Source organism: Gobius niger, assembly GCF_951799975.1.
Source record: "Gobius niger genome assembly, chromosome: 12".
NCBI lineage: Eukaryota > Metazoa > Chordata > Actinopteri > Gobiiformes > Gobiidae > Gobius > Gobius niger.
This window is the reverse complement of record NC_136863.1, coordinates 3,373,780-3,400,090: the sequence shown is the minus strand read 5'-3', so window position 1 is coordinate 3,400,090 and position 26,311 is coordinate 3,373,780. Positions and strand designations below refer to the sequence as shown.

General features: G+C 44.5%; 1 protein-coding gene across 1 annotated transcript; it reads left to right on the top strand.

Moving 5' to 3' along the window:
* Positions 1-201: 201 nt before the first annotated feature.
* Positions 202-25,770, top strand: tjap1 (tight junction associated protein 1 (peripheral)). The gene is made up of 12 exons (XM_079567106.1): positions 202-453; positions 6,319-6,480; positions 13,121-13,149; positions 13,522-13,683; positions 15,208-15,274; positions 18,388-18,495; positions 19,445-19,528; positions 19,604-19,678; positions 20,752-20,960; positions 22,935-23,262; positions 24,486-24,805; positions 25,383-25,770. The coding sequence occupies exons 2-12, from the start codon at positions 6,376-6,378 to the stop codon at positions 25,642-25,644; spliced, it is 1,749 nt and encodes a 582-aa protein (XP_079423232.1). The 5' UTR covers positions 202-453; positions 6,319-6,375; the 3' UTR covers positions 25,645-25,770.
* The last annotated feature ends 541 nt before the right edge of the window (positions 25,771-26,311 follow it).

Sequence of the window (26,311 nt, the reverse complement as noted above, 5' to 3'; positions counted from 1 at the left end):
AGGTCTAATTTGCATCTTCTTTGTTATAATTCATTTTGAGTCGTAATATTTGAAGACGGCCTTGTCTTTCTATAATATATGTGAGGTATATGCCGAAAAAAAAAAATATATCTTGATTTTTCCACTATTCCAAAAGAGTGCGTCAGGGCGTGTCGTCACCCCGTCCTGCGTCACAGGAGGGAAGGGGGGGAAAGAGGGGGAGTGTGGAGGGATTACCCAGGATGCTTCGCGGTAAAGATGGCGACCGAAGAGAAGAAGCGTAACTTTCCGTGAGTGCGGCTCCGACTGTTTCTGCAGCCGCGTCAGAGAGCCCCGAGCCCGGCTGCAGCCTACCCCGAGCCCCGCTGCTCCGCGCACCGGCCCCACAGCCACAGCGTTCCCCCGGTCTGAGCTCCACAGCCTCGGCCTGGAGTCACCGAGCCGCCCGCTGCCCCTGCACCTGCCTCGGCCCGAGTGAGTGACCCTCTGCCGGGGGGATACAACCGGGAATAAACCGGGAATAAACGGGGACAGCGGCTTTAAACTATAAACTTGCACAGAGTTTGGGATGAAAGGTTATAAATTCACAGTTGCCATGGAAATCCGCCATGTTTTTCGTGAAAGTCGACGTTGACCGTTGACTAACATTAGCTAAAAACAGTATGAAAAGTGGAGAAAAGAGCCGCGGAACAACTCCGTTAGCCGCTGGGTCACACTCTGCCGCTTCCTAAGGCTTTTACCGCAATAGTATTTTACATTTAACTTTTTCACTAGTAAACTAATTCACATTTGGTAACGTAAAATGTTGGGGTTGTCGTTCACAGAACACCCGTTAGAGACGTTACGGTGTGGTAGATGTTGTTCCACGGCTCTTTACTCCACTTTTTAAACTGTTTTTAGCTAATGTCTATGGATGTAGCTGATGACGATGGATTTAGCTGATGACTGTGGACTAAACTGCCTTGTGCCAGAAACATGGCGGATTTCTACAACGGTAACGGAGAATATAAAACATATCCCGAAATCACGACAGCCTAGATTTATCTTACATCTTCTCTATCTGCCCAGTATAGAGTTCGGGAATGTGACGTCATATCGCTAAGCATTATGGGATTAGCAGCAATTGTAAACTAATGGAGATTTTAGAAGTTAAAATACTGGAGTTATTGTTCACATTAAAACACTTGGACACCACAGTGAGTTAGATGTTTTTACCAGCAGTAACTCAGCAGCTAGCGGAGCTGTTCCACCGCTATTTTCTCCACTTTATAAACTGTTTTTAGCTAATGTTAGTCAAGGAAAATGTACGCTAACAGCTGCAAAGATGGCCGATCTCCATGGTAACTGTAGACTTTCCTGAACTCTATATCCAGCACATCATTTTCAACACTGTCTCCACTTTTGGACGCCTTTATGTGATGAGAGAGATGACTCTGAACTTTGTGTCAGTGTTTGTTTCATGTGAATGGATCCAGCCGTTACAGAGATATTAACCATAAACCAGCATTTTGACGGTTACCATAGTTACCACAGTAGAAGTCTCAGCTGCACCGACTCCATTGTGAAGCACAGAGGTTTAGCCCTGGTTTGGTTTGCACTGCGCCATGTTTTGTATTTGCAACTGAATGATCCTAAACCTTACGCAGCGTGCCTTTACATATATTCAAATCTGGAGTGACCTGCTGACCGGCCTGTTTCCGAGGCCGACCCTCCCTCTGGGCAGCCACGCCGCCACGGGCAGGGTTTCGACGGGACATTACAAGTCATTCAATGAATTGTACTCAAATCAAGGCCTTTCAAAGCATGAAACTGGATTAAAACTGGCATCTTATTGAAATGTATTGGCAAATTATGATATGCTCAATGTCATGATTGAGTTTTATTGTAAAAATCATTGAAAATAACCAGAATTAAGGTGAAATTGACAGCTTTTTATCCTGCTAAAAAGTTGCCCATTTTGTCCAATGTTTTTTTGCATTAAAGTGTATCTGGGCATCAAAAATGGCATTAAAAGCATTAAATTCGACTGCTTCTGCCTGTATAAGCCCTGTTAGTCTCAGCACGTCTCGCTTTAGCTCTGGGGGAAGAACCCTTAGTGTGATCACTGTTATAAACATCATATAAGCCGATTACGTAATAACGGGCCAATAATGGAATCACATTTCCGAAAGGAAATGAATCTGAAGGAATAAGTAGTGTATATTTATTTGACATGGATGTTATGCGCTCATGATGCATTCATTTATAATATTCATGCCACATTTGGTCAGTAAAACAGTGTTTTCTGCAGCCTGTAGGGGTCACAATGACAGTGTTGGCTGTGCTAATGAGTCTGATCAGTTCAGGATGGGAATGGTCAAATGATTGAAAAGTATTATTTTTTCACTACAACTGCCGTCTGTGGGAGAAATGTATATTTAAAAAAAATTCAAAAACATTTTATGTCATTTTGGTCTAACATGTAAATTACAACATTATTAGTAAAACGTGTCATGTTTTTGGCTCAAATACTTACTCACATCCCTGCCCTGCTTTTACATTATCAGCTCATTCTATTTCAAATCAACCCAAATTATTAAGTTTATTACAAATTGTCTGTTTTTACATGAATGGTTCTTCCTGGTCCAAGTGGAAACGTGTCCAAACCAGGGCAGACGGGCGCCGTGCGGGCGCCGTGCGGGCGGCGAGCGGCGAGCGGGCGCCGCAGCGCAGAGGCTTAAGTTTCAGAATGACTCAGGTTTTCCTCTGGTCTCAGATGTCTCTATCTGAGATCTGATCGTCTGCATCCTCTCACTCTTTCTGCTACAAAAATAAATATATAATCAATTATTAATTAATAATTAACAGCATTTTAAACGATCCAGTGAGACGCTGCAGCTGAACAAATGTTTCCAATCATTGGTACAGTTTGCTCTGAACAAATAATCTTTAACCTGGAATCAAATACATTTTCAAATCTTAACATGATTTTAGATATTGCTTTTATTGTCCTTTCTCCACAGATTTGAGGAATTGTAGCTTCAAAATAGGGCTGCAAGCTTTATTGATATCGAATTGCCATCAGGGTTCTGACTGCTGCAGTAACCTCCAGAGGCTGAGGTTTGTTTTTTCTGTGTCTGTGTGTGAGTGATGTCACTGATCAGAAAAGTGGAGCCTCTGATCTCAGGTTCAGCTGCAACAGATGAAAGGAAGGTTTGAGTTTCTATTAAGCAGATTCTAAAGTGTTTAGACGCTTCCATCCCAGACTTATTTTAGTCACGTGGCTGTCCCCCAGAGGTACTCTGCACGTCGGGGAGACTCCTCCAGAAGAGGGCGCTGTCCACATTAAACCAAATATTTTTGAAAGTAGATCATTGTGTTTTTTCTAATGTGGGTCAATTTGAGTAAGAATATGTCGTTTGACTAAAGTCTAAATGTAACTTCCTTCACTCGTCGTTTTAGCACTTAATGCAGTTAAATGTAACAAATATAAAGATCGCAAATCAAATTGCAAAATATTTGGCCAAAAAATTACAATTAGCTTCCTTTTTGTTGTTGTAATGCTTGTTCCTCTCACTGCGGTGACAGATCTGCACTGGAAACTCCACACAAAGTAAAACTAGGATCTATTATTCAGATTGTGTCTGAATATTATCAGCTTTTTATTTCTGTATTAAAATAAACTGCATGTGCTGAATGTGCTTAATGACAAAGCACACGCTGAGATTTCAAACATTATGAATGAAATATAAATCAGTCCGACATTGAGTAAAACATTTCAAAAGTGCAAATGTCAGAGTCTTTAACAACACCAACTTTAAGTCAAAAACATTTGTTGTACTAATATATTTTCTTGAAGTATACCCGAGTTAGTTTTCAAAGTATTCCAAAAGCTGCATGGTTTCCGAACAATGCGCTCATCATGACATGGACATATTGCAATATATTTCAAAACAATATTTTGTCCCAGCCCTAATTATTATCATTATTATCTCCACCGAATATTAAAAAGAAAGTAGTGCTGATGCTAGCAGGAGCTAATGACGCTAGCAGGAGCTAATGTGGCCAAGAGGAGCTAATGTGGCCAAGAGGAGCTAATGATGCTAGTAGGAGCTAATGTGGCTAACAGGATCCAGTCGATGCTCCACTTCCTGAAACAATCGTTAGCATTGAGCCTCAGGACAAAACGCAGATCTATACAGGGATCTCAACTGGGACTAAACCAGGCCTAAACCAGGATTAAACTGGAGCTAAACCAGGCCTTAACCAGGATTGAATTGGGGCCAGACCAGGCCTAAACCAGGATTAAACCAGGACCTAAACTGGGGCTAAACCAGGACTAAATCAGGTCCTTTGTATACGATGCAGGGGCTTGAATGATACAATACTGATGCAACATTACTGATGATTAAAGAACCATAAAATCTTAACATTATTCCATAAACGTAGTGTATCTTTCTTTCGTGCTGTCTCAGAATGCTCCAGGCGTAGACACTCGGAAAGAAAAACATGCAACTTCGAAATGAATTGAATTGTGCCAACCAAGAATTTAAAAAAAAGATTAAATTACGATTTCATTCTTAGAAAGGTAAAAGAATATTATTATTTGCCCAATCTAAAAGAAGACAATTGGTGTGAATGTTTTCTTTGATCCCTTTGCTCCTTGGATTATTAACCTCTTACCCTCCGCCTTAACCGAGTGCCATTTCTCCTTTCTCACTGGAGAGTTTACAGCCTATAAGCCAGAGTAAGGCCTCATTTGAAAGCTAAGACCTGCACAACTGTTTGTCGTGTTATTGTAGATTTTTTGGTTCGCTTGTTTATTGTGTAATTGTTGCTTTTCCGGCACGTTTTTTGTCGCTCTTTTTCTATTTCATCCTTGTTTTTACATCGCTATTTTTACGCTTTTTTTTCATGAAGCTTTTAGAACTGGGTAAAGCCAAACTGAACAAAATATGCTTGGTTAAGGTGCAGGTTAAAGGGGCTAGATACAAGTTGTCATTTTATACTCACTTCTGCCACCTCAGGCCATTCGTGTAACTGCACCTTCTATATTAAGCTCGTGCACGACGGCACTTCGGACCCGGACCTTTCTGAGTGACAGGATTTTCGAGGCAGTTGTGGTGAACAGGTCTGAGCTCATTCTACACATGGCTGGAACATGTAGGGGGAGGAAAATACATCAATTTAATCTTTTTTAAACTCTGCATAGTCCCTTAAAGAGGGGGTATTGTGCTTTTTTCAGTCACATAGCACCAGTCTATATCACACTACAATGATGACCAAACCTTCTGTTGGTCTGTAAACGCAGTAAATTAGAATAACAGCCTTGTATAAAATTGCTCTCTCAAAATGGCTGTAGTGAATGTCTTGAAATCGGCCTCTGTCTCTTTAAGAACCTCTGAGCCTTTCCGACACGCCCCCTCCACACGCTGTCTATGGCATCAGTGGGGAGGGGGTTCTGCTGAGGAGCAGTGGTTGGTCACTCGGCTGGTGACGAAAGCTCGGAGGCGTCTCCAGGAGGTGGGGGCGTTCCTAGGAGGACTCAGGCAAACCTATCCCTAAAATGGCCGCCATCAGAGTTTTTACACATTACTCAAACATACGTGAATGTGCCAAGGCAACACTTCAGGCATGTTTTTAATGAGGGAATGACAGAATAACATGATGTAAAGGTTGAAAATAGTCGATTTTGCATAACACCCCCCCTTTAAAGACCCATTTTTGAGTTTACAACATTTGAATATGACAAATGTGTTGTGTTCATGACCTTCATTGTCATAATAATTTGAGTTGGAGCAGAGATCGATGCAACTCAGTGGGAGGGGCTCAGTTTTAGAAAGAAATGTCCAAATGTTTTCCCTGATCGTTATTAGGAACCTGCCACATTTTTCATACGGCTGAAAGTCCTTTCGTTTTGAATAAAGTCTCCACTTTTGGGCGCCTTCATGAGACAGTCATGTGACCTTCGTTCATATGAAGACAGAAGACGCTCATGTTTGTGGCAGTTTTGTTTCGTGTGTATTGGTCCAGTCGTTAGAGTTAATAACCATAAGCCAAGTCCAAAATTCAGCTTTTTGACCGTTACCGTAGTTACCGACGGCTGTTGATGATGTTGTTACACCGTGTGAACGCAGCCTAAAATAGAGCTTCTATACGGCGCGTGTTCCAGGCCGCGTGGCTGTTTGAGTCGTGACCCAGTGTCCCGCCCCGAGGCGAGCATCGACCGGCCCCTGCCCCCGCCCCGCGTCCCGCTCCGGTCCGGTTAGTCCTGCTCTGCTCCTGCTCAGTCTCGGCACAGACCTCTCCCAGGTTTCCCTTCGTTACCTCATATTTCAGGTTTTGTTTTCCCTCCTCCAGGATCCGAAGGAGACGAGGACAGAGGAGTCTAGGACGTAGGACACGAGGACGGCGGAGATGAGTGCGGCCGCGAGGAAACCCTACAGGAAAGCCCCGCCCCAGCACCGAGAGACACGCCCCGCCCACCACCTGCCTGTGGCCCCGCCCCCTGATGCCCCGCAGGTAATGTTTAAGCCCCGCCCCTCAGATAAGGTTTAAGCTCAGGTGACTCCGCATGTATTAAAAAACGTCTGTGATTTGTGAAGGTAAATGCTTCAGTCCATTTGCAGGTCATTTCCCGGGTTATTATGTTGTTGATGAGGAAAGGCATCAATTGACTGAATTATTTCGACACAGATTTAAAATGATCACTGGTTCCTGCTCTTTATGCGAAGAGACTGAATCAACACCTATTTTCAGTCCTTTTTTACTGCTCTGTGGAACAATACTGGCTGTGATCAAAACTGACAGACACCAAACCAATGGATGCAATAGACATGATCTACTATGTCTCTGTTGTCAAAAGAATTGATTTCTCGATACTAAATCAATACTAAAACTAGTATCAAGGCTAAATATTAATTTGAGCAGGTATCGATACTTTCTCTCATTTCCTCTGTTTCATTTTTAGCTCAGAGCAGCACGTCCTCCTGCCGCTTCTTGAGCTAAATGGCTTCACTAAAACTCTGGGCGCATTTAGTTTTAGAACTTTATTCAATGTGGAAATGTGGGATAAAACTACTGCTGCCAGAGGAGGATGAAAGGAGCAGCATTTTGATGAAACTGTAGAATTAGCGAGTGTGGCTAACGTTAGCTTATCGGGCTGTTCATTCCTATGGCGTAGCTTAGCCTAGCCGCTGCTATTCGTTTGCATCAGTATCAGTTAGAACTGGATATTAAGCCGTTTTTCCCTTAAATTTCTCAGCATAAAATGTAATGATATCAAAGCCAAGTTTACAATTTAAACTCGACTCATGGATTTATTTGGAGGCATTAAAGGCAGATCTTAAAGCTGCTCTAAGCGATCCCGTTTTGCCGGTCCAGCACTGATGAAATGCCAATAAGCGCAACTAGACTCACCACCATGTCCCCGTGGTTTAAATTGGTATCGAGTTTTATTTTTTTCAATATTGAAACTGAGATCGAAATTTTAATATCGTGACAATCCTACTCGGTGACGTCACTCTGCTCCTTGTCTCCTCGTCTCCTCCATCTTGACCTCAGTTTTCAGACAGTGATGACATCATCAGTGATGTCAGTAGCGATTGGTCCACATTCGCCCATGGCCCCGCCCCTCAATACAGACGGACCAATCAGACGCTGTCGCCCAGCCCCAGAGGAATCCTGAAGCGGCCGATGGGAGCGAAGCAGGGCGCTGACATCATCAGGAGGGCGAGGTCCGCGGAGCCTCTCGACCAATCGCGGCCCCCCACTGGAAACCGCAGCGATGACGTTTCCCGCTCTCTGGAGCGCGGCGAGCAGAAGGTGACGCATGTGCCTCCTGCTGTCTCTGCACGACATAAACCCAATGACCCGGTCCTGCTGTCCGAGAGCGCCCCCTGCTGTCTCTGCACCACATAAACCCAATGACCCGGTCCTGCTGTCTGACAGCGCCCCCTGCTGTCTCTGCAAAACATAATCCCAATGACCCGGTCCTGCTGTCTGAGAGCGCCCCCTGCTGTCTCTGCACGACATAAACCCAATGACCCGGTCCTGCTGTCCGAGAGCGCCCCCTGCTGTCTCTGCACGACATAAACCCAATGACCTGTTCCTGCTGTCCGAGAGCGCCCCCTGCTGTCTCTGCACCACATAAACCCAATGACCCGGTCCTGCTGTCCGAGAGCGCCCCCTGCTGTCTCTGCACCACATAAACCCAATGACCCGGTCCTGCTGTCCGAGAGCGCCCCCTGCTGTCTCTGCAAAACATAAACCCAATGACCGGGTCCTGCTGTCCGAGAGCGCCCCCTGCTGTCTCTGCACCTCATAAACCCAATGACCCGGTCCTGCTGTCCGAGAGCGCCCCCTGCTGTCTCTGCACGACATAAACCCAATGACCTGTTCCTGCTGTCCGAGAGCGCCCCCTGCTGTCTCTGCACCTCATAAACCCAATGACCCGGTCCTGCTGTCCGAGAGCGCCCCCTGCTGTCTCTGCACGACATAAACCCAATGACCCGGTCCTGCTATCTGAGAGCGCCCCCTGCTGTCTCTGCAAAACATAAACCCAATGACCCGGTCCTGCTGTCCCAGAGCGCCCCCTGCTGCCTCTGCAAAACATAAACCCAATGACCCGGTCCTGCTGTTCGAGAGCGCCCCCTGCTGTCTCTGCACGACATAAACCCAATGACCCGGTCCTGCTGTTCGAGAGCGCCCCCTGCTGTCTCTGCACCACATAAACCCAATGACCCGGTCCTGCTGTCCGAGAGCGCCCCCTGCTGTCTCTGCAAAACATAAACCCAATGACCCGGTCCTGCTGTCCGAGAGCGCCCCCTGCTGTCTCTGCACCACATAAACCCACAGTTTGCCCGCTCCAGCTGTCTGACAGCGCCCCCTGATGGCAGAATGTTATCAGTGGTTTCCTCCTCAGTCCCGCGCTGCAGTGCGCCCCCTGCTATCGACAAACGTGTTTGTCTTTCTTCTCCCGCCGCACGATCAACTCTACTGACCTCAGTCGGCTTTTGTTTGTCTTTTGTTTAATTTTTGTTGTTTCTTTTTTTAAAATATATTTAATAGTCTCCTTTTTAGACTTTTTGTTGTTGTTGTCTTCAGTTTGTTTGACCTGGGCCTGTCACATGAGTTCCTCGTTCAGTTTATGATGAATCAACAGTGAAGCATAAACTTCACACGCTGCCGGTGAAAACATACAAACAGATCAAACTCTCCTTTTATGACGTTTTGTCGATTGGGATTTTGTCATAAATCAGTCCAACATGGCCGCCCTCGCTCGGAATCTCCCCAACAATACTCTGTAATCCACATATGATCATTTCCTTTGGGGAAGACACGAGCTTTCAAATACCATGGGGATGTGCACGGAAAATATTGCCAAGTTTTAAACATTTTTAAGCAGAAAATCCCTTATTTTTATATAAAAACTTGAAATACATTTATGGATCAGATTTATTTCAGTAATCTACAGCAACATCTCAAATTGATATTTATTATTATTGTCTATTTAACTGCAGCATCTTTTACCACTTTTCGAAAATGTTGTTTTCATTATTATTATTATAATCATTGCACACTTGGTTCTCTCTTTGTTTGACATTTAACCCCCACTTGAACCGAGCACATTTTCTCCAGTTTGACTTTACCTAAATCTAAAAGCTTCTTGAACAAAATAGCAAAAACAGAAACAATAACACAATAAAAAAACAACGCAAGAAAATAGCCCTGATCAGTTTTGTAGGTCTTAGCTTTCAAAGGACGCGTTACCCTGGCCTCTAGGCTGTAGCCTTTTAGATTTGGGTAAAGCTGAACTGGAGAATGGGCTCGGTTAATGCGGGGGGTCAGAGGTTAAACTTCAGAGCGTTGCTGTGACAGGCCTCAGGTTTGAGGTTTGTTTGTCGCCTCTGACTGCGTTGTAGCTGTCGCTGGACTGGACCGGCCACGCCCGGTTCTTCCACGACAAAGTGCGCTTCTCTCACTTCCTGGACGATGTCACCTGCCGCGTGCTAAGCCCCGCCCACCTCCAGTTGCTAGGCAGAAAGCGCGAGGCGAAGGCGGCTGCCCCGAAACGCGGGAACGTCCCGAAAAGCTCCCGCCGCGCTCATCACAAAAGCCGCACTCTGCCGCCCGACCGGGAGCGGCGCCAGAGGTGGGACGAGTGGGTCGGCGCCGTGAGGAAACGAGGGGAGGAGCCGAGGGAGCAAGGACGCAAGGTGAGGAGACGAGGAGAGAGGTCAGGAACTAAAGGAGGAGGGAATGACCAAAGTGAACAAAGAGGGTGACGGCCTCCTAGTGGTTCATGAAAGGTACTGCGAACAGCGTGATGCTGGAGCCGACCTGACCGTAGAAATCATCTGACAGAGCTCTTTACGCATAGTTTCTGAAGACCGGGGTGGAATAGTGCTGCACTACGACTTGTAACATCTCTACTCAGGATGAAAACGAAAGACGACTGACTGACCGTAGCATTTTGTGTCTGATCTAATGATGTCTAAGAAACGGCATGTCGTTATGTTTAGGGGGGTATTATGCAAAATTGACTTTTTCAAGCTTTAAATCATGTTATGATGTCATTCCCTCATTAAAAACATGCCTGAAGTGTTGCCTTGGCACATTCACGTATTTTTGAGTAATCTGTAAAAACTCTGATGGCGGCCATTTTAGGGATAGGTTTGCCTGAGTCCTCCTAGGAACGCCCCCACCTCCTGGAGACGCCTCCGAGCTTTCGTCACCAGCCGAGTAACCAACCACTGCTCCTCAGCAGAACCCCCTCCCCACTGATGCCACAGACAGCGTGTGGAGGGGGCGTGTCGGAAAGGCTCAGAGGTTCTTAAAGAGACAGAGGCCTATTTCAAGACATTCACTACAGCCATTTTGAGAGAGACATTTTATACAAGGCAGTTATTCTAATTTACTGCATTTACAGACCAACAGAAGGCTTCGTCATCATTGTAGTGTGATATAGACTGGTGCTATGTGATTGAAAAAAGCAGAATACACCCTCTTTAAAGGCACAGATGTAGCAGAAGGATTTACCAAAGACCTGCTTCAACACATCGAAGAGGAAAATCAGAAAACCTTTCTCAGGTTGTCATGTGAACAGAGCCTCAGTCTGAGTCAGTGCTTCAGCTTCTGCAGACGATATATCGGGCCCAGATTTGTGTGTGTTCAATATGGGCCGATATCAGCTGATAAAAAGGCCGATATCTCCGGAACTGAAAATGATGGAGACTGCTGGAAAGAGCTCAGTCAGAGCTTTAAAACGAGCCTCCCACAACTCCCTCAGCCTCAGGGAAAAAACAAATATCGCAGTGAAAATGCGTCACAGCTATTTTATATATTTTATCTTGCAGACTTTTATTTTTCATTCATCTTTTTTTATATGAGGTTTTGAAATTGAATATAATTTCGAAACCATAAGAGATGGAAATGTTTTTTGTTTTAGAATCTACTGAGCTCCCTGTGAAATACCAACTAAACATGAATATACTGCGCCCCCTGCAGTCACAGTTCCACACTGACACATTAAGTGAATCATACACAGGATTATAAACAAGACATTTTTAAATATTTGGCTAAAAAATGTCAGCGGACGGTACATATCGAAAATGAAAAACCCACATCGGTCGACCTCTATTAGATGTAGGTCATTATATTTCTATGATTGAAACCTTCACTATAATAATGAATGTTTAACTGAGAGATACAAAAAGTTACATAAAATTAAATTACTTAATATATCGGCCAACCCCCTTCATATCAGTAGCGGACCCAAAGATCGATATCGGTTCGGCCCTGTTGCAGACTTTAGCATTTAGCCACAACACAATAAACATGTGCGGCTCAAATCTATGAACCGTCTGAGGAAAACTCCAAGGCGAGATGTTTAGAGAGTGTTTCAGGACTTTCTGTAGAGAGATTAGTACGACATGTAGCTCAGCAGCTACAGCCAGTGGAGTCAGTGACTCTCCAGTGTATACTGTATACAGATCGTACGTTTTATTTGAGCAGCTGAGTATTCAGCAGATGAAATGACAAAAACAAATAAAAGTATGATGCCCAAAAGGAGTAGGAAGTAAAGAGCTTGTACAACCAAACTGACATTTGAAAGTGAAAGTTTACAGTCAGTTACCATTATGCTATGGTAACGTTTCAAATTCATGTCAACGAAGTACAGTATCATCATAAACATAAATGTATACGCAACATATCCGATCATTATGACATAAGAACATACACCATTACTCCCCGTCCTATTATTATAATTTCTTGAATATAGATTAGCTCTCATTTTCAGTGTATAGATGCAGAAGGTGCTGCTTGAACCTAAGTTTGAATTGCTCTGATTCCCCCCCCCCCCAACAAAACAACAACCCCCCGGGAAAAAAAAAGAAAATTTAAAAGACATGTAAAAGAAAAGAAAAATAATAATAATAAAGAAAAACAAAACAGTGAAAAAATGCGGTCCTATAAACAATATTATGAGAAGCCCTCCATCTGAAATGGGACCCAAAATCAGTCTGGCAAACAATGGCACTAGGGTTGCATAATATATCGCAAAAAAGGAAGAAAAAAAAGGAAAAAGAAAAAGATACAGCAGCTGTGAATTTTCATTTAATATACAGGTCTCCAAAATGGCGTGAAGGCGTGTATTAAGATTTAACAATAATATGTATCCTTAACCACTAATCGATCATTAAAATAATTGTGTTTAGTGAGGATATATGCCTTATTTTTATCAAAACATGACAGAGAACTCGCAATACCTTTTTTCTCATATTTATGTCAGTCATTTACAGCAACATCTCTAAATCTGTTTTTCCTCTTCACATCCAGCACCGTAAAGATTTAAAGTAACTTCATTACCATATTACTCAAGTAAAAAGTCTGCTACGTGTGATTTCCAAACTGGCCTCAGGACCTGGCGACCCAAAGTGCGTGGCTCATATTTCCGAGTCCGACTTCAGCCCCGCCCTCTTTGCTCTCATGCCGCGTCCTGATTGGCTGCTGGAATCTGGGTCATTGTTCACATTCGACCTGAGTTTTGGATCGATTCAAAACGGAAGAGCACGAGGTTTACCCCCCTGTGGCAGAGCGGTTAGAGCGGGGCCCGGGAGGTCGTGGGGCAGATTCCTGACCATGTGGTGTTGTTTTTCAGGAGCTGGTCTCGGAGTCGGAGCGGATCAGGTCAGAACATTATTTAAATATTCTCTTTTTCCTGTTTTTGTTTCCTCCAAATCCACTCTACACTCTGTGACATCATCGGCAGAAAACAAAAACTTCTAAATCGTGTTTCTTTCTTAGAAGTTACAATTTCCCTCAAATCTGTGGAGAAACCGTAAAAAAAATTTAAACACCTTATTGTAAAGATTAGTTCTGATGTTCAGAGCAGTTAGGAAAGCACCGATCCGATCCTGGTGTTAGATATAGGAGCCGATATTGATTTCAAACATCCTATACTGAATCGATGCCTGTTATGGATCTGACCGTTTTAAAAACCCGACTCAGTCTCAGTGAACATGCTGTTTGTCGTTTGTTTAATTGTGTGTTTGTTTACAGGGCGCTGGAGGCTCAGAACGAGGAGCTGCGGCGGCGGCTGTCTCTGTCCAATCAGAGGACAGAGGCTCTGGGGGCGGAGCTTGACTCCTGCAGACATTACATGGAGGCGGAGCTAAACCGGACCAGAGACGACCTCGACAAGATGAGGGACAAGTTCAGGAGGTCAGGATTAATAAGAACATGTTTAAAAGTGAATGCAGCTCATCTTCACGAGGGTTAAAGTTATTATTTATTCCTTTATTACTATTACTATTACTATTACTATTACTATTACTATTATACCCAGGGCGAGTAGGAGGAGTGCCATCAGCGGGATAGAACAGAGGCTCCCGAACGGTCACACTGGCTCTGGTTCAGTCGACCTAAAGTGGTGTTTTTGGGTCAGTGTGAATCCGACCGCAGCACTTAGGGCCGAACTAAACATCCGGCAGAAACAGGTTTCTCTCTCGACCTCTGACCTCTGGAGCAGAAGAGGTGTGAAGGCAGCAACCGAGAGCCAAACCAGTGTCGCTGTCAATCCTCTTTTTTGAGCAAAGAAAATACTTATTTTTAATGAATGCATGACGGGGCGTTTGGATTACTCTTCTGACGAGACACAGATGCATCTCTCCTCGGTCTTCACATTACAAAGTGTGCTGGAACCCTGTCCAACATGTGTGAAAACCCCCTCACTCCACTGGGATTCAAACATTTTAAATTATTTTTTAAAACACTTCAAGCAGTGTTTGGCAGAGTTTGACAATGGGAATATCTGCCCCCACAGACCTACATCCTGTAGTATCCACAAACTAATTCTGCTTCCTCTCCTCTCCTTTTTCCTCTCCTCATCTTCTCGTCTCTTCTCTCCTCATCTTTCCTCGTCTCTTCTCTCCTCATCTTCTCGTCTCTTCTCTCCTCCTCTTCTCGTCTCTTCTCTCCTCATCTTTCCTCGTCTCTTCTCTCCTCATCTTCTCGTCTCTTCTCTCCTCTTCTCGTCTCTTCTCTCCTCATCTTCTTGTCTCTTCTCTCCTCATCTTCTCGTCTCTTCTCTCCTCATCTTCTCGTCTCTTCTCTCCTCATCTTTCCTCGTCTCTTCTCTCCTTCTCGTCTCTTCTCTCCTCATCTTCTTGTCTCTTCTCTCCTCATCTTCTCGTCTCTTCTCTCCTCATCTTCTCTTCTCTCCTCCTCTTCTCTTCCCTTCTCTCCTCGTCTCTTCTCTTCTCTCCTTCTCTTCTCTCCTCCTCTTCTCTCCTCCTCTTCTCTCCTTGTCTCTTCTCTCCTCTGCTCGTCTCTTTTCTCCTTCTCTTCTCTCATCTCCTTGTCTCTTCTCTCACTCTCTTCTCTCCTCCTCTTCTCTTCTCTCCTTGTGTCTTCTCTCCTCATCTCCTCGTCTCTTCTCTCCTCTTCTTTTCTCTCCTCTTCTCTTCTGTCCTTGGCTCATCTCTCCTCCTCTTCTCGTCTCTTCTCTCCTCTGCTCGTCTCTTCTCTCCTCTCTTCCTCTTCTCTCCTCGTCTCTTCGTCTCGACTCCTCTCTCCTCGTCTCTTCTCTTCTCTCCTCTTCTTTTCTCTCCTCTTCTCTTCTGTCCTTGGCTCTTCTCTCCTCCTCTTCTCGTCTCTTCTCTCCTCTGCTCGTCTCTTCTCACCTCTCCTCCTCTTCTCTCCTTGTCTCTTCTCTCCTCTCCTCCTCCTCTCTCCTCGTCTCCTCAGGCTGCAGAACAGCTACACGGCGTCTCAGCGAGCCAATCAGGACCTGGAGGAGAAGCTGCACGCGCTGGTAAGAGCCGCTCCCCTGACTTCACTCCCGCTCCGGTCCTGGTGGTGCAGTGATGTTGTTCTCTTGTGTTTTGCTGCTGGACTCTTCATCTCCTCCTCTTCACCGTCAGGCGGCCGTCAGTCAGACCTGGGTTCACGCTGTCGGTGTCACTCATTCTCTCTTTTCATTCACCCCCTCACCCATCCGTCCGTCCGCTCGCTCATTTCTCTCCTGCTCCTGTAGAAGTCAGACTTGTATCTCCCGTTTGTTCCCGTCTCCTGTGAACCTCTCTCTGAACACCAGGGGGCGCTGTGGTGCTGCTGGTGTTCGGAGCCCCAGCATAAGTGCCTTTTCTCCCAGTTAAGCTGCTGGAGCCATAGAAATAAAAAGAGTAACACTGTCTGATCCTAAATGCAGGGAGCAAGTAGAGATGTTCCGATCCCATATTTTGACGCTTCATGCCGACCGATACTGATCTGATCTGTCTTTTATTGTATTTAATATAATATATATCATTATATATTATATATTACAGTAGCTTCTATCGCTTGTTTAAAAAAATATAAGTGAAGGCAATGCAACTAGGTCTGTCTTTTGCTGTGTTTACAACATACTCTGTGGTGGAATTGTTTTTGCTCTGTTTTCCTCTTTTTTAATTGCTATTTTATCATGTTTTTGTTGCTTTTTTGTCCTGTGGTTTTGTCGCTCTTTTGCCACTTTTAGATTTGGGTAAAGCCAAACAGGTGGGGTTTAGAGGTTGAACTAGAACAGGGGTAGGCAACGTCAGGCCCTCCATAACAAAACTCTGGCCCTCGAGATGATTTTGAGAAATACTATGACCCAAATCAGAGCTCAAATGCCTGTTAAAAAACTGTAAGTTCCTTTAAATGTGTTAGCAGAGCATCCTTTTAGGCTATTATTCTAAAAGAATACTCTAAGAATACTTGAATACTTGAATTAAGGCATTAAATCTAAAGATTGAGTGGATTTGGTCTGGCCTTAAAGCAGATAAAACCTATTCTTGCCAATGGAACAAGCACAAGTTTTTACTTAATTCAGATTATTTTGTATAATTTCAAGTGAAAAATAAATATTTGTTTTACAGTAAAAGTTAATTTGTTTGATTTCCAGTGGGATTTCTATTTGTTCAATTGGCATTGGTGTTTTTATCTGATCTTAGATTACTTCAAAAACCTTTTATTCAAGCGATTTTAAGTAATTTATCTCATTTACGATGGACATTTTTCCAGTATATATGATGTACAACACTGGCATATGTAGAAAGTGATGCTTTACCTCAATTGCTTCAATTGGAGGGTCCGGCCCTTGGTCTTTTGATGAAGAAAACCGGCTCCACCGAGTGAACCTGCCGACCCCTGAACTAGAAGGTCATGTTTTATAATTGCAGCATTTCACAAAACAACAGCAGCGACATTACAGATTCAGCTCGATCTGCTTCATGTCTGTTGCATTTTGTTCGGGGCCTGTAAGAGACACTAGGAGCACATGGCTAATTACGCAGCTGACTCCTCAGTGAAAGCTAAACGACAGCACTGCAAAGGAAACGAGGAACTTTTCTTTGCCATTGTGATGTGTTTAGCCGCTGCTCATTGTCCTCAGTGAGTTTTTAAGAAGCAGGTGTTAGCGGCAGGTTAGCGATAGCGATAGTTTTGCGATAGCTGTGAATCTGCGGGCCTGATTCACAGCTATCGCAGATTCACAGCTATCGCAGATTCACAGCCCGCAGGCTGTGAATCTGCGGGCCTGGATCTGCAGATCCAGGCCCGCAGATTCACAGCCGTCTTTAGTGTCGGACCCGATCCGGTCAGGAAAGCTGGAGTACCTGATTTTTGAGTAAATTTAGTTTAGTCACCTAAGAGTACGTTATAAACTGTAAACAACCTTGGTGCCATGGCTTCACCCAAATGTTTACCGAGCGATGGAAGATAAAAGAAGAATCTAGATTGGTGCGATATATTTTGGGGGTGGTCCTGCTTCACTTTTCCACCGCACGAAGCTGTACACAGGCATGAAACTTGCATATAATCAATTTGCTTGTACAATTTGGACATGCAGGAGGGATTGTGAGAGCTAGAAATGAGTTTTGAACAGGAAAAATTAGGTATCCCAGCTTTAAATCTGATCCAATGTTCTGAAAATGCCTGGATCAGCTACTGATGCCCATGCTGAATATCGGATCAGGACATCCCTGTTAGCCAGCAGGAAACTATAGACAGTTTGTTAGCCTGCCATTAGCAGTTAGTCTCAAACATGGCAAATGTTGTTAGCCATCGACCACATTTAGGTAAAAGCCTTGTGAGAAATCATAATGAATATATAGCCCTTTTATGATTTAAATAGAAAATAGAATGTCATGATTTTTTTATTAGAAAATCAAGTTTTTATTTCATCACAATTCCCTTTATGTGGACAAATAGATTGAATAAATTAGTGTAAAAAAAGGTGTCCTGAACAAAATGCTAAGTTCAATTCCATTATGTTTCTGCTCTTTGTGGGTTGAAACACATCTAATGCCGACTAATCTAATATGTTAATGGAGAAACCACAGAAATGACATAAATTCCAGGAAACAGACATGTCATACCTCGCCGTACTTTAATATAAGGCCTGGCTCCATTCATTTGGGAGAGAGCGCTCAGTTGTAGGAACAGGCTCAGAGCTAACGGCGTTTCTGTGATTTCTATGGCCCTGGCAGCTCTTAGCCTTAGCTTTAGCTGGTGTTAGCCGTATGAAGAGGAACGGAGCGGCGGCGTTTCCTCCTCAGGCCCAAAGCTCCGCTCTGGGCTCTGGTCCGGCCTCAGATTCAGCCTGGATCTGTGGGAGCCTGGCTGATGTTAGCTGCTTTAGCGCACGGCTGCGGGACTCTCTGAATGTTCGGCGTTTTTTCTTTTCAAATCCAAATGGCTCTAATATGAGCTCTGTTTCCGAATCCGAGGAAAAGAGCTGTACGTGGAAACTGACCCAAACTGGAGACCACAGTAACCACGGCAAGCGAAACGCCGAGCTTTCAGCGAGTTCCTTACGGCTGCGTTAGCTTCAGTTAGCTTCAGTTAGCTTCAATGGGAGGTTTTGCTGATGTCACTGACGATGTGGTGTCTCTGGTGATGTCACAGCTGCGTAAAGTGGAGCGCGACAAGAAGACGATGGATCAGGAGCTGGTGGAGCTCACCAACAAACTGCTGGACGCCAAAGGCACCATCGACCGCCTGGAGGAGCTCAACGTGAGGCTTTACATATACACCTTTACATATTATACATACACCAGCCTACATCTATACACCATGCATACACCACACCTCCACCTAAACCACACTTACACATACACTGCGTTCCAAATTATTATGCAAATTGTATTACCTCAAAAAGGTAAAAAAAAATAATAATAATAATAATGAAACTCATGGATGGTATCGTGTCTCGGGGCTCTTTGAATCACTGACATTAATCTCAGAGACCTGGGATGATCAGTTTTCAGGTGAAGCCCAATTAAGGGAAAAACTACTGAAAAAGGATGTTCCACTTTATTATGCAGATCATCATTTTCAAGCAAAATGGGAAAGGAAAAAGATCTCTCTGCTGATGAAAAGCGTGAAATAGTTGAATGCCTTGCAGAAACTGTCCAAAAACTCACAAGTTTAATGGATTTAAGAATTTTGAAGCTGCTATCACACAAGGGCTCCTATGGTAAAATATAACTCGACCTGTTAATATTTTTTTGATTGAAATAGCTTTTGATTTCAGTAAATATGACCTCCTAATGCTACAAATTCAACAAATTACCATTTTCAGTTAATTACAAGCTTTAAAATGTATTGAAACGATGAGTTGCATAATAATTTGGAACAGTAGATTTTGAGGTTTTTACTATATTTATCTTTGAAAAAAATACTGGGACTTTTCACTGGGAGATTTTTTCAACCACAATAATAATTAATAATTTGGAACGCAGTGTACATACACCACACCTCCACCTAAACCACACGTACACGTACACGTACACGTACACGTACACGTACACGTACACGTACACTACACCTATACACCCATCCAATCCAGTCCAGTTCGATTCAATTAATTTGAGGGGAGTTATGTCTACACGTCGCCCCCTGTAGGAGATGGCTGTAACTGTGTCTGTCCGTGCTCATGTGTGTGTCCGTGCGCCCCCTGCAGGAGCGGTACCGTCAGGACTGTAACTTGGCCGTGCAGCTGCTCAAATGCAACAAGTCTCACTTCAGGAACCACAAGTTTTCAGACGTGAGTCGCACAAAGATCACACTTAAGCAGTCATCTGTACTGAATGTTTATTTTCTCTGTTCTGGATGTTCTCAGCTGCCGACTGAACTCCAGGACATGCTCAACAAACACATGAAGAACTCTCTCCCCGAACAGAGCGCCCCAGACAAGGTACAGACGGAGGAGATCAGTAACAAAGGGAATTTACCCCAAATCTGCTCCTCATTTATGAATCTGTGCCAAATGACATTTATAAAACTTCTGCTTGGCTTGGAACTTTGCTGACCCTCAAAGGCTGAAGAGATGGAGACGAGGAAATGTTTGTGTTTTATTTTATTTTAAATCCTACAGAAAATACAATTAAAAGAATTATATGCACACCTCCTTATGTGAGCAGAGAGTGGACAGGACACGGCGAAGGATGCTGGATATTTCTATTTTTTATTGACAATTTGTGGCATTTAAATCCATGCTCTCTCAAGGGCTGCTCGCTGCAGTGACTGTCCATCAGGAACCAAATCCTGAGCCATCTCTTCATTTCTGTGGGCCCTGCTGCTAATCGTGAATGTGAACAATAAGGGAGAGGAAGGACAGAGCCGATCTCATTGTCTTGGAGGAGATCTTAAAAATGAGAGGAAGATAAAAGACAGACACAGTGTCTCCAACACTGTGTCTGTCTTTTATCTTCCTCTCATTTTCCAAAACTTACAGGGATGTTTCAGGATTTCTGACATAGGGCCTAATTTCCTAGTTATCCAGAGTGTTGCTGATTTCTGGGGATATTTTTTTTGTAATTCATGCAGTTCTTATATTTGAAGAGTTTCGTGGCGCTAGGCTAGTGCAAGGCTAGTGCATTTCTATGGTATCAGCTAGCCTGCATTAAAAACAGTCTGACCCGCTCCACAGAGCACCTGAGGCCAATCACTTATAACTCCAGACTAACCATATAAATGTCTGTGTCCATAGAATCATGTGTGGAATATAACTGACCTGCATCACATGAATGATCACATTTTGAGGGACTATTTTCTAGCAGATCACTCCGCCGCCGCGTAGCTTATACAACCACGAAGCTGATGCTGCTCAAATATAAGTTCTTTTACATGCAAAATGGTTAAAATTATTCTTCAAAACCTATTCAGTCTTTTGTACTGAAGTAGATGTACTTTGTTGCGGATCACCTCAGGTTTTACTCATATCAGAGTCATATTTAACTCCGGTCCTGTGTCTCGTGTCTGTCCCAGGACCCGGACTCGTTGAGTCTGACTCCGGCTGACGTGGTGCCGACGTCGGTCATCGCGAGGGTTCTGGAGAAACCGGAGCCTCTGGTGCTAAACTCCGCCCACTCGCGCAGCAGCCGGCCAATCGCAGAGGACGTCTTCGTTCACGTGGACATGACATCATCAGACGGACAGGCGAACGGAGCCAATCACGCCACGGCGAGCTCTCCCCCGTGAGTTTCAATGTTTATGGACTATTTCTATTATTTATTGATTTTCATGTTTTTGTCACCAGCGTAACTGTTAGAGGTTACGCACAAGTCAAAAATATCCAACAAACAAAACTACTAAAGGCCAAGCTTTGAAATGCAGCATTCTTTGATTTGGTGAACGAACCACAGGGATTTTTGTTGTGAGATATTTTGCTACTTTTTGGAGGCGGACCCTGATGTTTGGAGATGTTACAGTCAGTGGACCTGGGGATGGGACGATGAACAAGAATATTGTGAATCCCAATAAAAATGCTGCAGCTACTCGATCGCCACATTTTGTAATAATCGTGATCATTGCACTAGAACTGCACAACAGCCTGGGGACCATGGCCAAATCTCCGGTGGATTTGGGAACCAATCACAGAGCGAGGAGGGACGGCAAGACGATGACGAGCTATTCGATATACGGAAGCTTGTAGTTTATTTACGGATAATTTAAAAAAAAGTTTATTTACGGATCCAACGTGACAGCAGCAGACACGATGGTATTTTTTGATCAAGCTTTAGACCTTGTTCTAAATAATTTAGCTCAAAAGTTTACAGCGGGTGCGTCATACGTCATCTCATACGATGATATGATTGGCCATGGCTACGTGCAGACGCATGAGACTTTTTTTTTTTTTTTTTCGTATCGCCCAATAAACGAGTATGGACGATCGTAAATCACACCTCTCCTACGAGAAATGAATTGGTGGTCCCCAGACTAAATATCACTTGTGATTTTAGTCTGGTGTTAGCCAGGCTAGTCAATACACCCAATTAGGTCATATATTATGTACAACACTGGCATTTGAAGGAAGTGCACTGGAAAAAGCATAATCGTTTTAAGGAAGAAATGACGAATCTACTTGAATTAAGAGATTAAATCTAAGGTTTGAGTTGATTTGGTCTGGTCTTAGATGAGATAAAACGTCTAGTTGTTGTTATTCTCTTAATTCAGATTATTTTGTGTAATTTCAAGTGAAAACAATGGTCTGATTTCAAGTGGGTTTTATTCTTGTTCCATTGGCGCTTTAGCATTTGTATCTTGGATTAGTTCAAACCGACTCAAATTCAACATAGAAGAACTTTTATTCAAGCAATTTTAAGTCATTTATCTCATTTAAGATGGTCATGTTTCCAGTGTTGAGCTTTACTTAGGGCGAATAATCAGCGGCTTCGGTCCTTGGTCTTTTTACAATAAAGAAAATCGTCCCTCTGCCAAGAAAACTTGCCGACCCCTGCACTAGAAGATAAAAGCTAAATCCACCAGAAAACCTGTGAATTATGGAGTTACGCCACAAGGGGGCACACTTTACCCTCCCGGGAGAAAGTAAAGTCTGAGGTGTGGGATGTTCTGGGATTAAGAAAATGTAAGATGAAACTCTCACATACATGAGGAACATGACGAAGTAAAGCCGAGAGTCAAAGCTTCAGACAAACTTGGCGTGAGTTAAATGTGTCATTTTGTCTGAGGCAAAGTGGATGGATTAAGGCCAGCATGACTCGACTGCATTGTTTTTATTTTCATCATAAACCAAGGTGCTGCTGCTGACACGACCAAAGCCTCGATGTTTTTATGTTATGTGGTTCTTCATAAAGGGCTGCCTCGTAAAACCAGAAACAATGACTTTCTCTTGACTGTAGCCATGAAAAGATCTGCGGGTTTTCATATAAATATAATCTACTGCGAAAAAAAATACTTCTGAGTTGAATTTGTTTAACTTTATTGGGTCTCACTCAATGTGACATTTATAGCAGACGATGAAGAGGAACATTTCATCACCCAATTCCCTTCATTTCTGCAGTTTCACTGAAATTTTGAAACAATCGGCAAACATCGTGATAATATCGTTAATCGCAATTTCTTTGGCCAAGATAATCGATAATGAAAGATCATTCTCGTTAAGTTCAAAACGCGTCTTTGAATTTCTACTGTTTCCTGTTTATTCTCAGCTCGTGTCGAGAGGACGTCTCTTCGCCGGACGATGCTGCGGTGTCCAAACTGAACCCGTACCCGGCCCCGCCCCCTCCTCTGCAGGCCCCGCCCCCTCACGCGCTGTACCCGGGTCGTAAGGTCATTGAGTTCTCGTCCGACGATCGAGTGAAGATCCCGAAGAACAGCCCTCTGCCCAACTGCACCTATGCCACACGCCAGGCCATCTCCCTCAGCCTGGTGGAGCCCGCCCACTCGCCCGCCCACCACCGGGCCGCGGCCAATCACAGGGAGGCTCTGAGTGAGCCGCTGTCCAGCCAGTCCAGCCCCTTCAGCAGCCCGCCGCAGGTAAACCTCAGGAGGATAAACCTCAGGGTGATAAACCTCAGGGTGATAAACCTCAGGGTGATAAACCTCAGGGTGATAAACCTCAGGAGGATAAACCTCAGGAGGATAAACCTTAGGATGGTAAACCTCAGGGTGATAAACCTCAGGGTGATAAACCTCAGGGTGATAAACCTCAGGAGGATAAACCTCAGGGTGATAAACCTCAGGGTGATAAACCTCAGGAGGATAGGGTTGGGCGATGTCCCTTAATTGGCCGTTGACGATGTTTACAGTGAACCATCGTGATGGACGATGATATCGTCTATTTCTCATTATAAGCATTTTTAAAGACATTTACAAAGCCTATATAGAAGCTGCATATTACTATGTATGTTAGGAAAATGTGAGATTTCAGATAAATGTATCTAAACTAAACCTGATCTGAACAGAGTCACGGACACGACTTTTGCAACAGAAATGTGTGAAAACTCGTGCGTAAAGTCTCAGAGGAGAACGACTTATTCAGAGCGTGAACTCCAAGGCTCTTCTCACACTAACACAAATGTAGATCAGAGCTTATTATTTGCATTTGCTCAGTTTTAACGTAATGTTTAAGAAACAGTGGGTGAACAGGACAATATGTCCACGTTTGCGTCGTAGCTCACATTTTTGAAGCTGCTCCACGCGCCGCCCGGTCCGTGAGCTCGTAACCTTGTAACTCCTGCACCTCCTCTTTCTCTCCTCTCTCTCTCCTCTCTCAGTTCTTCGTGAGAATAATCCAAACCCATGCGTGCTCAGCCAGCTCCGATGTGTGAGCCATCTCGTCATTTTAAAACGCTTTAAGTTTCCGTACGAAGCAAAGCAAAGCAAAACCACGCGCTGTCAAACTCTGAGCTGCAGAGAGAGAGAGAGCTCTGTGCGTCAGAAATAGAGCAGCTGCGTCTTTACTTTAATAATTACGGCGAACACATCGTGGCTTCTGGCAGGTACTGAAACTAACGCGCATATTAGTTATATCCGTGATTTAATGTACAGTGTAATCCCTGCAAAGTTTGTAGGTTTACAAGGCCCACAGAAGACCAGTGCGTGTTTCTGACAGGAGGGGGCGTGGCTTCACGATGGTGGCTCTACATCGTGATGTTGCTCATCCATCATGGTGGACGATATCGTCCATCAGCACAACCCTACAGGGTGATCCTCGTGCTTATGTGAAAGGTTTTCTGCATTTCTCTGCGTCTGTCCAGGCGCTGAGTGGCCCGAGCTCCGGCAGCTCTGAGGAGGACCTGCTCAACTCGTGGCAGAGACTCTTCGTGGAGAAAATGGCGCCCGGCGACTCGATGCACCGCACGGCCTTCAGCAGCCAATCGGCACGCGAGCTGCAGCACCGGGGCGGGGCTTACTCCGACGGAGAGGAGGCCTCGTCCAATCAGAGCTGGACCCCGAGCCGCGGCTCCAGTTTAGACACAGACACCGACACAGAGTCCAGAGCCAGACCGGACCAGAGGCCGGACCCTGGTCCAGACCGAGAGCGAGACCTGCTGCAGCTGGAGCCCCGCCCCTCCAGGTGAGAACCACCCGACCCGAGGAAATGATCTGGGAATGATCCGCTTTAAAAGCCAAATGATTGGACACCGACAGGAAAGGACATAGATGGAGGCAAAGCTGTTTGGACATGAGCTGTTCTGTCTGTGATGGACATTGCAATAAACATTAGAAATAATATTGAATGAAAAATAAAGAAATAAAGTGGCATCTGTACAATTCTGACATAACTTCTCTTAAAGGCGTAGTCTACTTTACTCAAGGAAATGTCAGTTTGTAAATTAACTAATCACAAACCAATCTGCTGTGAAAGAGTCAGTACTTTGAAGAAAATGCCTTGTACTCGTATCGGTCTTCGGTATCGGCAAGTACTTAAATCAAAGAACTCGTTTTTATCGGTTTTAGAAAAAGTCGGTGCATCCCGAGTGATAAAAGACCATTTTTATTTCCCCATAAAAAGCTCGTGACACGAACCAATGACGTCACATCTGGGCAAAACGAGCTCCCCAGTTCACATGAACGAGCGTTTCTTAATCTACTCTTTAATCTGTTTTTAATCTGTTTTTAATCTGTTGTTAATCCGGTTTGTTCCGGTTTAGCCCGGCTCTGCTGATGGACTCGCCGCTGGACGATGCTGAAATGGCTGACAGGAAGTGTCTCCGTGACGACGACCAGGAGATCGACGCGTTTCCTGTCGACCTGCCGGGCCCCGCCTCTGCGGCGGCTCAGCCAATCAGCTCTCAGCGCCACGCCCCCTCCCCGCAGCGCCCCCTGAAGTCTCCCAAACGCATGGGCGTCCACCACCTGCACCGCAAAGACAGCCTGACGCGCGCCTTCGAGCAAGGCACTCTGCTGGACTGAACCACGCCCCGAACCTTTGAGCAAGGCACTCTGCTGGACTGAACCACGCCCCGAACCTTCGAGCAAGGAACTCTGCTGGACTGAACCACGACCCGAACCTTCGAGCAAGGCACTGGAGCGAGGGGTGGGCCGATTCCTTTACAAACCTGTCGCTGCAGAGTTATGTTTATCTGAGCGTCGGCCGCTTCGAAGTTCAGCTGAGCAATTTGGCCAAAATATTATTCAAACCTTCACCGGGACGATGAGGTTCAGAGTCAGTTCTGTTTTGCATTTATTTTAGTCGAGGCTTTTTTTTAAAAGTCACTTTCAGCCTCAAACCTGTGATTTTAAGAGCTCTCCATGAGACTCTTGTGTGAACACAGGGGGGAAGAGCTGCGTTAGGGACGCACTGATCCAATACCGGTATCGGATATCGGCGCCGATACTGGAAAAAAAACTACTATATCGGCTTCGACTATACGTTAGTGAACCGATACCAGTTTTGTCTCACCATTTTAAAAACACACCTTCCCCAAACTAAACCTCAGTGGATCTGGACGCGCTGTGTGTCATGTCGAAGCTCAGAACCTGGAGAGTTAGTTTTATATCCCACAAACATATTTTTAATCACTGCACAAACAACATGCTAATCAAGGCTGCGACAGAAACTATGATTGGATCACCTAAA